Consider the following 17,292-nt stretch of genomic DNA (forward strand, 5'->3'; position numbering starts at 1 on the left):
CAGCCAGTTGAGGTCCTGTCAGCTAAGAATATTAGTATTTTTAATGAGAAGCCCACGGTTCAATAAAACTTTAGTTGTAGATAAGAATTTGACACTTCCTGATCTGCTGGGACCTGCATGAACCTGCTGATTTTGCTGGTATCAAAAAGCATGACCTACCTCACTCACCAAAACCAGATAGCAGGATGGTCTATTGAAGAGAAAAAAATACCCCAACAAAATTGATACAAATGGGTCTTGTTTTTCCTAAACTTGAACCATTATCACTTTTTTTGCCAAAGAAGTGAACAACGCCAAGGGTTGATATGGTATGACATAGGTCACCGCTACAAATGTAGCTGTACACTTTGTGCAGTAAATCATGGAATCACAACTTGGTCAGCAGAGTAACAGGGTAGGGAAAAAAAACCACACTAAACCCTCTAGGCTCCTAAGCAAACTTTTCATATGAAATGCCTACCACAATCAGTATGGTCTAGACATGAAGCATGTATACGTGTACATATACACACAAACAAAAGGCATCAGTTTTTCTATGGAATTCCTAATGAAAAAGTGCCTCTTAATTTTTATTTTAAAATTTTTATGTATCTTCTAGAACTTTACTGTTTATGTGACGCTGAAAACATTGATTGCGTATTTTTTTTCTTAAGACTTCAATGAAGACATTTGCAGCATTTTTGCAGGGTAAATTCAGATGGATTTTTCTCATAAATCATAACATAGCCATTTTCTTGTTTTACTTTTCTCCTCAGAATTTTCATTCCTGTACCTGTATGATGAACTAATATATTTCTACAACTTTGCTTAAAATTTTGACACATGATTTACCATATCTTTGAGTTAGGTCTTGATTCATTTTTTTTATTTTTTAAAAACATTCTTATGAAGAAACTGCAGGGATCTTGTCATACTGGAAAATGTAACCGCACCAACATGCACTAAGAGTTAGCTCTTTGCACGGGTTAAGATTGAGCCTATAGTGGAACAAGTTACCCTTCTAGAAGGATGCTGTCGATTGCATATCTTAACACAACTTCTATGTTCAGGATAACTGAGATGGACTGGACATCTAAAGAAAAGTATATTAATTAGAAGCTTGGAATCTACAATCTCAGAAAGGAAACAAAGGATTCTTTGTGGAAATGTTCAGTGGTTTATTTTTAAACACTAACTTCTGAATGTATTTGCTTTTTAAAGACCTAAAAGGAAACTGGTTTCCACCATGACCATGCAAACAATTTGCCATGGTAAAAGCATTTCAGTACCAGAAAACAGTGCAATGATGGATCCAATTAAGATTTAAGCCTTTGAAAGAATATTCAGCTAATTTTCTGCACAGTCTGCTCTGTATCAGCAGATATTACCCCTCCTCCTCCTCACTAAAATCCTCCTTTCAAGGAAAAAAGATTTCATTGCAAAAGTATTTCTTGACAAAAGGCTTGTTTCCCAAGTACCTAGTAGAGTTTTATTCACTGCTGACAGAGAAAAACAAGGTGAATTACTTTCGTCCATACGGTCTGTATTGGTAACACAGAAAAGAAGTAATGCAGCTATTTTTTAATATAGTCTAATACAAACCAATAGAAGAATAACCATGTTAAAAAAATCCCCCAAATTTCTGAATAATATCAATATAAAATAATAAATCCAGCCATATACCTGTCAAACGAGTGAAACTGCATGGGAAGAATAGCATGAGCCTCTCTCTTCAGTGCAGGATCTGGGTAAGGGATCGGATCCGGACCACATTCTGCAATTTCAACAGGGGCTGCCACAAGACTTTTCAGTATTTCCTTGACATTGATGCCTTTACTTTGGCTGATGCTGGATATCGATGATGCGGGTTTCAAGATCTCACTGGGGCTTTCCGTTAAGCTCTCCTGAGATTTCTTCACTTCCGAAGACAAAGTAGACAACAGCTCGCTCATAGCATCAGGGCCTGTGCTGGTCTCCAAGTCTGTCCCATTCAAAATATTGGGCATCTGTTCATCTCCAATTCCAGAATCTGTATGAGGAATAGAGCTTTCCAGCTGAATGTCTTCAACTGGTGTCGGTGTTTCTTTATCTTTGATATTTTCTGGAAATACAGTTGGTGTCTCTGCAGTGAAATAGAGATTATGAACAATAATTATAACTTAGTTTGAATTTTTTTCCTAAAAATACGATCACGAGGTTTTAAAAGACAGAAACGTAAATGTTAGAAAGCCCACTAATCTTAGTAGTTGACACCTTAAAAACTCATTCTACATGCAAAACCTTTTGCTTTCAACAGCTGTTTGGCATACATAAAGGCTTGGAAGAGGATGCCCAAAGTTGCATTATGCAAGCTCAGTGACATTTAGAAATTACAGCCCACTACTCACACAGTAATCAAATAGCAGAATACTGCCGGCAAAAACAACATTAACAATTATAACCTATTGACTGCATTTCTGTATGATCTCTGAGACTACTGGAAGAGAAAAATGCAATTACTTATGCTTTAGGATTACTATAAAATTCAGCCTTTTTATTGCTGTTAGCAAATATTAAGCTTGCATTCAAAAGAAAATGGCTAAACCTTTTGTTTGCTTTACCTTTTGTTTAAAATTTGTATTGTACACATTTTTACACACACATCATTACACTGAATATAAATTTATTTACACATGAATGAAAATAAGAAGTGTTATTTTTCAGTCTTTATGTAACTGCCCTTCCCCACAAAAGGTAAAATTCTGTAATTCTTTCTAGCAAATGTTAAGAACAAAATAAACGAAGCTTTGTGGAGACAAGAAAGTGAAATCTGTTGAGTCTGGAACATTTCCAGATTGCAACGGACTCTACAACATCTTGTAACCGAGAAACGCATACCTTTATTAATCACTTCAATGAAACAGACACAATAACTTCATTAAATAAGAATAATTTGCTGTGCTTAGTAGAAAGTTAGCTAGAGCTGTGAATAACTTCCATATTAATCTTTTTGGTTACATTTTTTAGAGCAATGGACTGTGGCTATTTTTAATGACAAAAAGCTTGCACTAAAACTGATTTTTAAATTTATTTTCAAACTACCTTATTTTCATCAGATCACTTGTCTTGATTATAAAATTTATCTCACCTGTGTATGATTACAAACTTTTTCTTTTTTTGATGGTTCTGATATAGCACTTAAATATTATGGAAAATGCAGCATACTTAGATGAAGCTCTGCCCTTCTGCCTATTCCAAACAAAATGTCCTTCAATAATATAACAACGATCACATAACTTATTACCGATTGTTTGATACAGTCAGGTGTAAAATATTTATGTATCTACCATATGGGCAGGAGTGTGTGTGTATGCTTGTGCACATACAAATTCTATATGAGATTATTTAGGTGTTTGAACTAATGGTAGTCTAAAACTCTTCATGTGTACAAGTGTTAACAAACACATATAGATAGAACAAAAGAGGCTTCTAAAAGTACAAAGCAGAACAACCCATTATAAAAAGTACTGTTTTCTTCTTTTGACAGCCATAAATGCTGAAGCCACTTCCTTCTTCTCATTCCCTTAAGTGCATTAAACACGTCTTATCAAATAGATATGAGCCCTGCTTTGTGAAGCAGGAAGTAGAAACTGGATTTATGAGCTGCATAAAATGCACTTAGCATCTGCCTGGCCCTGGCCAGGAAGAAACAAAAAAAAAATCCATATCTACTTAGTACTGCCTATATTTGGCACAGAAGGACATCTGATCCACAGAATGATGCTCATGAATTTTTTGCTTGTTTGCTACTTTAAACTTCACCCACACAAAGACAACACTTCTCAAGTCAAGGGAAGAGTAGGACTTGCACTGGCAGTCAAGCAGATTGTTGCCCTTGTAATGTATGGTAAGTAAAATAGCATAAGGTTCCATTATTATGTAAATGAAAAGAGGACACTAAAAAAAAAAAGACAGTCCACTACATGGGGAAGCTAGAATACACCCAACCTCAATTTTCATCAAGGCCAACAACGCTGAACACAAAACTAAAGATAGTAAAGCTAATAGGAATGCAGTTGTGGGAACTCAAATACCCTAACTAAACCAGAAGAAAGATTTTAATGTATTGAAATAATGGGAATAAATTGACTCCAAGCCAATTTTGGAAGAAACAGCCCATGAAATGACTGGTCTAGTAGCAAGTACTTTTGTCAAACAGGAGACAAGAACCTATGACTGGAGAACACTACACACAGTTTTTCTTTTTAAAAAAGAGGAAAAAATCATCTGGACAACGAGACTTCAACAGCAAGCAAGATTTCAGGATTTATTTTAGCGTAAAGAATAGAAATGAAATGGAATGAGACAGATTATAAAATGGCTTTGCTAAAAGAGCTTTTTAAATATTTATTGCTCAAAGAAAATAAGGGGCAATGTTGTAAAATTCACTAAAGCTAGGGTTGTCACAACATATAGTAATTTAGTCAGGAGAACCTGGAAATTAATAGAAGGCAGGAAAAGAAACTGGCTAAGAAAGAGCCATCAAATATCTTTAAAAGGAAAAACATCAGACTGAGGAAAACTACCATGGGAATTCTCTCTTTTAATTTTTAATGAAGATTTCAGATAAAAAAGTAAAAACTATTCTGTTGAAATTTGCTGATGATGAAGTTATAAGTTACAACTGACACACAGAAGGACGATTATAAGAAATAATTATGACAGAACTGCAAATTACACTTAATAGTGAAAAGCTGTGCATCCAGCAACTAACACAGAGATTCCCATTGTAAGTGGAATTCATCAACTGGAAATGACTGAAGAGAAAGCCCTAGATACATCAGCCACTGGGTAATTATTCAATTACTGGTACAACACTACCATGGAAAAGGCAACTGTGATTCCAAACTTTTCTGAAGAAATATCTCCTGCAAGAGTTAAGTATTAACGGCATTAGAGGGTTCATTATGGAATACTGCATATACAGATATATTCGAGGAACATGGAAGTGCCACTATGGAGAACTACAGAGATCAACTGTTGCACAAAACAGTTTGGCCGAAACAGTCTGGCCAATCTAATACTGAGAAGGTATACAACAACTATTATACATATATTTTCAGGACGAAAACTCCAGAAAAAGGAACTAAGCTAAATAGAAGAATTAGCCTGAGAAAAATTGAGTGCAAACTCACCAAGAATACATTTAGACTGAGAAGTGACAGCCATCACTATGGAATTAAGATTCTGGAATAGCCTTCCAGTTAGAGTTGTAAATTCAAAAATCCAAACTAATTTCAAGACTCTATAAATAGGGTTGTACTTAATTACTCAGCAGGTGCCTTGTAATCCTTTGTTCCCAAATGAGAATAAAAAGCCTAGGGCAGGGGTGTCAAACCCATTTTCACTGGGGGCCACATCAGCCTCAGGGTCGCCTTCCAAGGGCTGAATGTAATTTTAGGACTGTATAAATGTAGGAGTAGTTACAGAGGATTGCACCATTTCAAGTTAAAAATGGAAGGAAAATTAAATTTGTGCATATAGAATTTAGATATGACATACTATACAATGTACGGTGCTAACTAAAGTGATTTAGGAAAACAATATCAAAATAGTTATTCTACACACAGGTAAGTGTATGGATACTTGATATCCACAGAAACTAGACTTGCATCTTTACTTTTCTTACTGTGTCTCCAGTATCTAATATAAATATGCTGCACCTAGTCAATTAAGCTTATTCTGATTTATCACTATGAATAAGAATCTCTAAAACTACTGAAATCCATCTCATTCTTAAAACATCAAGCAAGTTTGGTGGGTTTAAAAGGTCCAATTTACTTTTTGTAAATCATAGGAAAATAAACTCAGAACAGATAAAACTGCTTAACTGCCTCTCAAATAAGAATACCAGAAAATTAGTATTTGTGAAATTCAGGTAAATATATCTGAAAAGATATAAGTCCTTCTGGATCAGCATTATTATTAGTACTATTTTAGGTAAATTATAAACTTCTGAGCATAGGTCACAAACCCCAAAAAATTTTAGTTACAACACTGCATAGCCACAAGTTTTATTCTAGGTTTATTTATACCATGCCATAGCACTCCTGTTGCCTTCAGAATTCAGGAGTGAAGAATACTGCTTCATAATGTTATTGAGAAAAATCTTAAACCAGTAACGAGTATGCTTTTATAAAAAATCCTACTCAAAGAAACTTCGCAAAATAATAAACATGAACAGAAGCAAAAATATAACTGATTGCATCTGTCTATGTTTTAACATTTTGACAGTAAGCCTGTAAATTTGCAGCAAACCTCATCAGTTTTCTGCAGCACAAGGCCATGTCAGTAGACAAAGCAGAAACATTACTAGAACTCGTGATCTCAACCCTGTCAGAAACAGGCAGTTGGAAGCCAGATGCCTCTTTCTTACTGTTTTTCATTGTAACTGATGAGTTCATCTACTACATTATGGGAAAAATATGGGCTTAAGTTAACTAAATGACATATTGTATATCTGGTGACCTCATCCGTCACGCTCCTTCCCTAAAATATCTTGTTTGCTCGTGATTTATGAAGTGCATTTTAATTGTTTTAACCTACTGAGTTACCTAAATCGATCTTGAACTGCTTCTACACACCTAAAAAAATATACCTGCCCCCACCCCGTTCATTAACTTAATAATGAGACATTTTACATCTGTGGTAAATATAAAAAAATTCACCATTATAAAAAAAACCAACACAAAATATTCTACTTTTAATCTTTATTTACATAAAAACATTTGAAAAATTGTGTGTATATTCCTGTGGTGTCTTTTATTTTTCTTGTCATTAAATCCCCCTACTAGATAAAAATCAGCTGAAAATTTTAAAAAGTAAAAAAGTAGGAAAATTATTAACTGCTTACAATATGGCTGAACATTTATTTGAAAGTCACACCGGCCCAAATCCTTGTCAAATTTCTGCTGAAAACAATACAGCGACATTTGGTAACAGGAGCTGTGGGACCATCTTGATAGAGGAGTTGCTGCCACCTTTCAGTCTGCGTGTGCACTAGAAAATGAGTTATTTTCTGTGTAGCTATCTTAAGGAATTGACAATAACCTTATTAGCTGCCTTTTATAAACCCCTTTGTAGTACTCTACAAACTTTCAGGGACTAGAAGCTGAAAATGCTTTCAAACCAACCAGGCAGTGATATTACAGCTTCCTCCATAGGTGGTAGAGTCAACTAACCAACTCCTAAGCTCGAGGCTACAAAGAGAGTTAAAAAATTCTTCCTAGCAACATCAGTCTATTAGTTTTCACATATGAGAAGCAGCACAATTAAACTGAGATGAGAAACTAAGAATTGCGACAGAACCAAAGAGTAATTACCAAAGAGTAATAGGGGTCTTATTTAAAAGTACACTGAAAGGAGTCGCCAAGAATGGACTTGCTGTGGAAATGTCCTCAGAGGTGGAGGCACAACAGTGGGAAGAATCACCCTATAGGAAACATCAAGACACCAAGTTGCTCTGTATCTACTCGGGGCCTTTTCTCCTATTGGCACTTCTATTTCTATGTGAAAGTTATAAAGAGACCATAGTAAAAACTCCCTGTATAGCGACCCTGGTCGTGGCCCAACCACATAACATGTACTCATTTTGCCAGCCTGGCCAGCATTACTCTTAATGTAATAACTATGTATTAACAGGCAAATTTGTTTGTGCCACACTAATGAAGTTCATGTGGTTCTGTTATTTCTGAAGCAAGGCTACCTGAGAAACACTGCTTTTTATTTTGCAGAACTCATTTGTTGTTCTAAACATTTTTTAAACAAGTCTCCTTGTTAACTGAATTATAAAAAAGTGAGGAAAAAGAGGCTGGCTCAGGGTTACTATTTGTCATGCTTGCACTATCAGGCTTTCATCTAGGAACACATTTGATAAATACAGCCTGCATTTAGCCCACATCTGTTATTTAGCCAAACCATTTATCCCGGTTTGGGAAATTCCTGCCAGAACTGGTTCAGATCTTGAGACAGGAGATTTAAGACAGAGGGTTGCGAATTTCCTTTTAACCAGAGTGGATTTGTGAGGTGGAAGGTTGTAGTACTGGAACAGGAAAAATAGAAAGGCTCTGAAATAGCAGAGAAAGGGAGCAGGAGAGAATGAGGGTGGGGAAATCAAAGTTGGGAAGTGACGAAGAGCCTGCATGGCAGAGAACAGAGTTACCATCAGCTGTTTTCGACAGATGGACACCTGAAAGTGCAAGTCTTCTCTTTTTGCTCACTAGAAATTTCTTCTATTTGCAAAATTCCTCAAAAGTCTTATCATTGGTTTCTTTCCCCACAATTGCTCCTGAACTCAAGCAGGCACAAAGGGCAGCTCCTTCTACCTTGACCAGAGTATTGAAAAAGCCCCTTATGACAGACATAGCTCTTGATCTGCAATTTAATAAACATCTTGATTCTTCCTTTACTAATCAAACCTCTTTCACTAAGTGCCTGATAGTTAAGACATTTGTAAATCAGTCTGATTGATCACCTGGTTGCCAAACAAAATACCAGCAGTCCCAAAACAATGCACTACCTAGGCATTAACTAAAAAAGACTTAAGATAAAATAAATCTAAGAAACCCAAAAGCTGTATCAAAGAAAGGTCAACTTCAGAGTATAACAGCAGCTGTTTACACTTGAAACAAAAAGCAAATATAAGTTAGAAACAATATGGTAACATGTATTTTTTTCTAGGTGAATTTCCCTAGCTGTTGTCAGTTTCAATTATTTATTTTTATTTTTGTCTTGTGTAAACTCAAAAACACTTAATGAAAAAACAGAGCAGTTGGCAGTCATCTATGACAACATCTGTATTTCTGACCCATTCTGAGAAAGATGATTTTTTTTGGTGATCAGACATTTCTTGCAAAAGTAATTAAAAATAAAAAAAACCCTGTCATCTAGGTTACACTATCCAGCCACAAAAGTGAAGCACAGAGTATGTTCCATAGATGTGATCAAACTTAAAATTAAAAATATTTTATATTAAGCACTACTTTGAAAAATCAAAGAACTTTAAAAAGATCTGTAATTTGTACAAATGAAAAGAATTATTAATGTTACTTTAAAAAAAAGCCATTACAACCACTTCATGCATACATAATGATCAATAAATTAATAATGAAATACATGTGCAAATCTATCTTCTGATGTCTTAAGCAGTTGATGTAGGGCAATAAATATTAGATCAAGATGTATTTATCATTATCTCATGATCTTCAAATGTACGTTATCTCAGAGGCAGCTGGAACAGGCAGCACATATTTCATCAGAAAAGCAACATGACAATTTCGAGCTGCAGGCAGAAATTCTGTAGAATTTTATTTTTAGGATCCTCATGATTATCATCCTTGTCCCTTATAACATTTACTCAGTTTCTTGAAAAAATACGTGTAAATAGATTTTGAGGAAGATGAGAGCCATGAATTCTGTCAGGATTTTGTGGAGGTAAAGGATATTTTGACAGGCAACGGAAATTAGTCCATTAGCCCACTTTGCATAGTTAAAATTTTACACTTATGCAAAATACTTAGTTTAAAAATAGGCTGGAAATCTCTATGCTACTACATTAGGAATACAAACAATAGTGTAGCTATGTAGAATACCCAGAGTACAGTACACATATGAGATCAGAAAAATTTGATGCTTGACCTGTCTTCAAAGGAAAAAGCTATTCCTGCAACTTTTAATATAGTTTGTTCTGCCAAGAAAAAAAAAATCAATAGCTTTCAGTTCATCCACAGCACACACCTTTAAGAAATCTGTTCACAGTGCTTCGGGAAAAATACAGACAGTGATATCAAGGGAGTTGAAAAGCCAATCCATTTTTGATAAAAGGTTGCAAAAAGCTACATAATGATTTCCTTCCCACAACTGGGTGAATTGCACTGTTGCAATGCTTTCATTGCCGAAGCACTCCTGAGTAATTTTAAGTGGAAATGTCAGGTTTTGACTGAAAATATCTTTCTGTTACTAGGTTAACAATAATTGTGTGCTTGGTAATTAACAGGTTGCAAGCTGAAGCGTAAAAAAAGATTATTCACACTTTTCCACTGCTGGAGATTTGGAAGTGCTGTTGAAAGAAAGAGCAGTCCAATAAACCTTCAAGGTAAGCAAGGATATCTTGAATAATGACCAGAATTCAGAAATATCATCTTAAATGATCCTGACCACCATAGCTAAAACTACTTCAAATTCATAGCTGTAATTTAAAGAGGTTACTTGGTTTTACATAATAAGGGTTATTAGCTTCTCTTAACTGAAGATACCAGGCTCCTCTATTTCTCATGGGTCTTATTCCAATGACAAGATATTTCTGCTCTCAAAATGATGTACTGATTACCCGCTACCTGGTAAGAGAAAGGGCTAGTCTCAGTTTTTCAGTGTTGACTTCCACACCTTCCAAACATAACAGAGACATTTTCAATACCAATTTGGGAAAACAACCCTATCTTACCAGATCAACCAACCAAGAACAAAACATTATTTTCTAAACTATTCCAATAGCTACAATTCCAGAAATACAAATTTCAGCATTTTATAGTCAGTTCACAAGGGTAGCACTTGCTGACCAAAGGGGCAAACGTAAAAACCACCCATGATGTCTTGCCTAAGATTTCATCTTGAAATGGCTGTAGGAATTGACAAGTCAGATGCCTTATAAGCCTTGATAACGGTCCTACAAAGACCGGAACCTCCTCTGACGTTAAGATTAATTTATTGTACGTGCTTGCAAAATAAAACAGTAGAAGCTTGTCTGCCTTCCACGGGAAGTAGCTTTGCTTGCTGGGACTATCTCCATCCTAATGAATCCGAAAGGAAGCTTTTCAAAGGATTTCAAATCATCCCCCATCACCATGAGTAGAGATAAAGCTCTAGCACTGCTTCCCTACTAAATACAACACAGCTAGGATTTCTCACACAAGATCTTTGTGGAAGATGCTGCTAAAGTTGAAAGGCAAAGATTTTTATAAAGGGGTTTGCTAGTACTTCAGACTGCAAGGAATAGTTTCTTTCGAGGATCTCACACACTCAGCAGGCAAAAAAAGGAGACTTGAATACTTATAAAACAAAAGAACGAAATTGAAAATGCCCTCAATCATACAAGGAAACAAATAATTATTCAAAAATACTTTGCAATGGAGGCAGGTGCAGATTAGTTGCACTGCACACTGTTAAGTAGAGAAGAAATAAGAGGCTATTGGAGGGACAATGATATGCATTGCTCAGAGGTATTAGATACCAGGTACAAAGGGAACGTGTCTGACAATCATTACATTGAAGACATTACATAATTGTTTAGACAGATATGAAGTTCCAACTTTCAAACCATATACAAGGAGTACTCATAAAGAATACGCAACTATGAAAATGTATGTAACAAATTATAGCTATCTATGGGATGGGGATATTACTAAGGCACATAATGACATTAGACTGGATTAAATGTCTGAGATCAAAGAACTTTTTGTCAGCTTTTGTCATAAAGCAAGTTTTGTGTCTGGAGTTCAGTTAAGCCTAGTCAAAGAAGCCATGATAATCTGACCAAGACAGAGTTCTACAATGATATCTATACTGAAAGGAAAGGGATAGGGTTTTCTAGTGCCAAATTTCTCTCTCAAGTAGATCTCTAAAGCAGGCAGATGAATTGTACATTAAATGCACCCTAACTTCTCCTATTATAAAAGCAGTCTAGGATGACTAGCTCAGATAGTGATTCACTACTGATATTTTCCAGGAAGGACAACACACATATGACTGATGATTTCAAGACAAAACTGAAAATCTAGTGCAGAGCTTTTGGTCATACTGCAATAGGCACAGTCACAGAGATAGTGAAAATGAGAAAGAATGTTGCTGTCTTTGACTAGTCAGATGAAAACTCTCCCCACCTGGCAAAGACACTTTGAATGCAATTCTCACCCTTACTACACCTCCATGTCTTAATTATGTTGAAGAACTTCTCTTCATCATGGTCGGCTGAAGAAATCTGATGAACCAAAAGGCCACTTGACAGGCTCTTCCATTTAAATAATTCTTGATTTAAAGTCTCCATTTTTTAATCTTCAGAAATGCAGTGAAACTGAGCCATTTGACTCCCCAAAATTCTAACTCATTCTAATTCTCGGTATTGTGAACAGAAAGAAGCAAGTCTGGCAACATTTACTTTTGTGGGACTGTATTTCTCAGGCATCCTTCAGATACAAGAGAATAGTTCTGATCTGCTATTTTCCTTGATACTGTGACAATAAATTACTCCAAAGAGCAATACTATGTATGACCTAACTGAAAAGAGGGGGAGCTTTCTTTCCATTCTGCAAGTTCTGCTTTGTCTGACTAAGCACAGACTATTTCAGAAGCACTGCAAACCCTTTAAAGCTATCAGAAACTAGCAGGAGAAACCCAGGCACTTGTGACAAGCTTATGACAAGCTTATGACAAGGAGTAAATCTACAGATAGAGACACACTTTTCTCCTCCCCATAGATCACCTTAGAAAGAAAAGACAAAAAAAGAAGTATAGAACATTATCAAGAAGTAAACATTTTTATTGTTAAATGATAGTCGTGGACACCGTCAGTTTATTTTTTCCTTCTTGGTTGTGTCCTTTCTCCTTTAAGCACCATAAGATAACAGACAGGTTGTGAACAATATTTGAATAACAGTAAAAGAAACATTAAATCCTTATCTTACCACCTACAAACATCTGTAAGTAAAGGTAGAATTTATTTTCCTGCAAACCATATTTCGAAGTCTTTTATTTCAATACTACATTTTATTCACATATAATATCACCAATAAACTAGGCAAAGGTAAACATCGTACATCATGAGAACTGAGAAGTTTCATATCAAGTACAATGATGTTGAAAATTCCTGTAACTGGCACGTGACACAAGCTGTAGTTACTCATAAGAAGCACACACCAGCCACATACTGTAATGTGCCTTTTTTAATCAATGATCGATTAAATCACAGAAATGCAACTGTCACAATAAAAAAAATTACATTAGCAAATTGAATGATCCAAAAATAAATTTTTTTCTTTATATGGCAGACAATAGTCTTGTTAATCAAAATCACAAACCCTTGCTTACTAGTTGTTAGAATTTAAAACAATTTATAGTATACGCACATGCACACACAAGTTTAAGAAATGCCAGATTATCATAGCGATAGTTTAAGCTGATATGACTATTTTAACATATTACTCCCAAAACAGTGTATGATAAATAAAAGTTGCGTTATTACTAAACTAGGAAGTTAACTATTTCTGGTTTTTATAAACAGCACACAATTTTAAACCTATTATGCTTTTTATAAATCAATGTTTTTACCCACTGAGATTTTTAAAAATTATACCGAGCACATTTTCATCAGATGAAATTTTTTAACCTAGTTCACAATTCTGTATTCACAGCACAGAGCATGCAGAAAAATGGGGAAATATACATGCAAACTTGGCTAAAGTTACACTCAGGTAACTCTTTTTCAAGCAATGACATCTGAGAAACATATTCTCTACATTATACAGCATCTATTAAAACAAACAAACAAACAAAACAAATCAGGCCCAAAACACGTAATAGTTGCTCTGGTCACAAAAGCGGTTTCCTTCAAGAAAAGCATGGCACAGCACATTAACTAACAAGCATAAAATAATTCACAATACATACAATATCAGAGGTTACATACCATCAAAGAAGGCAAGAAAAAAAGCAAGAAAGGAAGGCAAAAGAACAGGAAAAGATCTAGGGAAAGGGAATACTATAAAAGTACTACATTATGTGGTATGCAATATTTTTAAAATAGTCCTAATTATTTTTATGGACCTAATATTGTAGTGGAATAACCACAAACCAAAAGCATTTAAAATTTTCCACACCATTCTCTCCTTCTGACTGCTTTAAAAATTTTTTTTATATTATTTCATAATAAGTAAAGCTAATAACTGGTAGTAAAAGTGGGAAATAGATTTCCTCGAAAAATGTAGGCAGGAAGTTGAAGTTTTAAGGTATCGTCAGGTCTGATCTCCATGTAACCTGAGGCGTATACTTATTTATCAACAATTACATCACACTTAGTTCTTGAATTACATTACATTAAATAAGAACACCCAAACAGGTTAGGAGATGATGTTAATATTACCTTTGTAAAATGAGTGGGCAAAGCTCTGCTCAGGAATTAACTTGGCAAGGAATCCATGGTTCAAACTTGGGTGAGGGATAGATGGTATGACCACAACTGTGGAGAAAATCATGGAATCAAATGTGAGCCAGCTAGTATTCATGTGTGGCCTGGTCCACTATGGATCCATGACAGATATCCTATCTCATTGAAACATGCAAATATGGTATTATCGACAAAAAAAATGCATTTCTAAAGGAAGAAAACAAGTTCTGTATCAAGAGATAGGAAACAGCATACCTATTGTTTGGGCACTTCAAGAGCAACATTCATGGGGGAAAAGGGACACAGGTAGATATAGATATATACACACACGCACACAGGCAAGACATTCATGGGTGCAATAGTTCACTAAAACCAGCAGTTTCTTAGTGTAGAACCATAACACATAACCAGGACGGCACAAAAAAATGTTATGATTTTTCATAATTGACTATGTTCATGTATTACATTTAAAATGGAAAGCCTACAAGAGCACTTTAAAAATTATATAGAAGTAGCATATAAAAACATTGTGATGAATCAGAAAATAATGTCTTAATGTGAATATGATGCAAAGATAAATTATATGAATATTGAACATTGGCAACTCCACAAATGAAGAAATCAATTAAAAATCAATACAAGAATAAAAACACGCAAAAAAGCTACATGGACAAATTCAGTTACTTTTTTTCAGCTCTTTTAACACAGAATGTAGTGTTATAATCAGTCCAGTCAGACTTGAAAAAACCTACTGAACTGTCAGAGTAAAACATTCGAAACAAAGCAAGATAAAGTTTGGATCCCTGATTTCTGATGGGTTCTGACAGCTAACAGACTCCCTCCCTCTCAGGCTGAAGAACATATGCTAGTAAAAACCACTACTACTAATAAAAATCACAAACAGTTCAGTCAAAGAAGGCAATAGAAATGGTTCCTTTTAATTATATTGTTTCCATAGGCTTTTAAATGCAGGCACCAACCCAGCAGGACTCCAAGAAGGTATTTCACCACTACCCTAGCAAAAAACCTTCACATTCAAACACAAGCAGTTCACATGGGCAAACAGCTGTGTTTGCTCTTTATACATTTCATAATATAGAGTTAAAGATATCTGTTCTTACTAACTAAAAACAGATTCAGGAAGTTGGGCCAATCAACTATCTTGTACTTTACAGCTTTAACTCCATTAGGCACTCTGTTTCTTTTTAATTATTTTCAAATTAAAGAAAAAAGGCATAAAAAGCAACATGCAAATGAAAATTAATCATACCCTATAAGCAAATATATAGAGTAACTGAAATCTGCCAATGTGTGTTAAAGAACCGAAAGATTATAGAGGAAGAAAATGGCAAGTAATTTCTTATTAAGATATTAAGCTATTCACTAAAAATATTTCGTAATAAAATAAATACAGTTATAAAAAAAATCTGCATATCAAAATGAAAAATAACATCTGAAGAAAACAAATATACCTGTACTTGTTGGTGAATTTATTTCTTGTCTGATATTTCTACCTGCCTGGCTCCCAGATCTTGCAGTTTCTCGTTGTGGTTCTAGTATATCGCGGTATTTGGAGACCATCAGAACAGAAATAAAGTAGACTACTGCCAAAGCTAAGAACTGAGCCTGCTTGCTGTCATCCTGTGTTGGAGAAAAAGGAACAGATTATAATATCACACATTTCCATAGAATTTTAACACAAGATCATCACAAGGCTTTATATAAATAACACCCTTCTGAGATGTTACATCTGTTAACATAGTAGTAAATGGATAACATAGATTTAATGCATTTTCAGTGGAATACTATACACACAGCATGTATTAAGAACCAAATCTTACATGCAATTTGGCAACTACAGAAATCTCTGAGACCGTGGACTCAATGGGCTTGTCAGTCTAGGGGCCTGATTCTGCTCTGAGGGTGCTTTCAAGGCTTCTCAGCAGCAAGGGCAGCTGACTGTGATGCCCTGAGGATGACACTCCAAAAGCTCCTGCCATGGGAAGGCAAAGAGACCACTGCTGAGAGGGAACACTAAGCTCGCTGATGCTTTCCTAGCTAACACTGGGTGCATAAGCTGGGATAACAGCTTCTGGTAACACGTACAAGCAGGAGGTTTATGATCATCGTTTTTCTTCCAGCAATAAAACCTAGATCATACATTCTGACTTCTCCTTCAACAGGACTGTAAGCAGCAATCCTAGTTTTCCAGGGCTCTCATTTAACTAAATGCTGGGACCACAACCACATTGCTGTCTTCTTTTCCTCCCAGTCCACATGCCCTGCTGGTCTATGGCAACTACCATCTATGGCTTAGATATCATCCTGATTGAGCTTAAGTTGCTGTAGTTCAACACGAATGGCTTTTATTATTATCATGGTGTAAAACTTAACACAGCAGAATTAAGACTTCAGCGTGTATTTACTCCTATAGTGGTTTCACCTTGTTTCAATTCTACAAGTATGTATTTTCCATTACAAATCCAGTGTTTGCTTTCCACATTTTCTGGGTGTTATTTAATTTGGCTGCATGTCTTTGCGATTTTTAAAATATCTAGAAATCCTCTTCTTAAGCTCTTTCATAGAAATGCCAGAAAGAATATCTCCCCTATTCCCTTCTCCTCTAGTTAAGAAAAGAGTAGATGACAGAAGTTCTCCACCCAAATTCAACCGTGACCTTTCAAGATGATCAGGTCATCCTGAAAGATAATTTTTGTGTGTATATGTCAAGTTCTACTTGCGTCTTTTTAAAGATATTTCTAACTTCAGTCTTCAATCCGCTTGTACTTAGACTGAAGAAGTTTAAACATATCTATTTATGTATATATAATAATAATTTCTGTTGTACTGCTTTCAAAAACAAACACACTGTGGCATACTTTTATGCTAAAAACAGTTGCAAAGAAATACGGAAAACATTTCTCTATATATTTATATAAAGTTTATGTATATATTTGTTTAGTGGAAATACAAATTGTCTTTATAAAACAATTTGCTGCAGTTCTGTAATACATATAATAAGTCTTCCTCCCACCCTGCTTGGACAAATAGCTGACACCTTTAGTAATAATCAACATAGGTCATAACTGATTTATTCTGACTGTGATTATTTGGCTAAT

General features: G+C 35.2%; 1 protein-coding gene across 7 annotated transcripts in view; it reads right to left on the reverse strand.

Moving 5' to 3' along the window:
• Positions 1-17,292, reverse strand: part of NBEA (neurobeachin) — a 490,542-nt gene that overhangs the window by 299,710 nt on the left and 173,540 nt on the right. For all 7 annotated transcript variants that reach the window (XM_065627071.1, XM_065627076.1, XM_065627075.1 and 4 more), the window contains exons 29-31: positions 15,646-15,814; positions 14,150-14,245; positions 1,663-2,101 (exon numbers count right to left, since the gene is read on the reverse strand). In XM_065627071.1, coding sequence (XP_065483143.1) covers positions 1,663-2,101; positions 14,150-14,245; positions 15,646-15,814 — 704 coding nt within the window. The remainder of the gene's footprint in view (positions 1-1,662; positions 2,102-14,149; positions 14,246-15,645; positions 15,815-17,292) is intronic.

The sequence above is a fragment of the Caloenas nicobarica genome, chromosome 1, assembly GCF_036013445.1.
Source record: "Caloenas nicobarica isolate bCalNic1 chromosome 1, bCalNic1.hap1, whole genome shotgun sequence".
Classification (NCBI taxonomy): domain Eukaryota; kingdom Metazoa; phylum Chordata; class Aves; order Columbiformes; family Columbidae; genus Caloenas; species Caloenas nicobarica.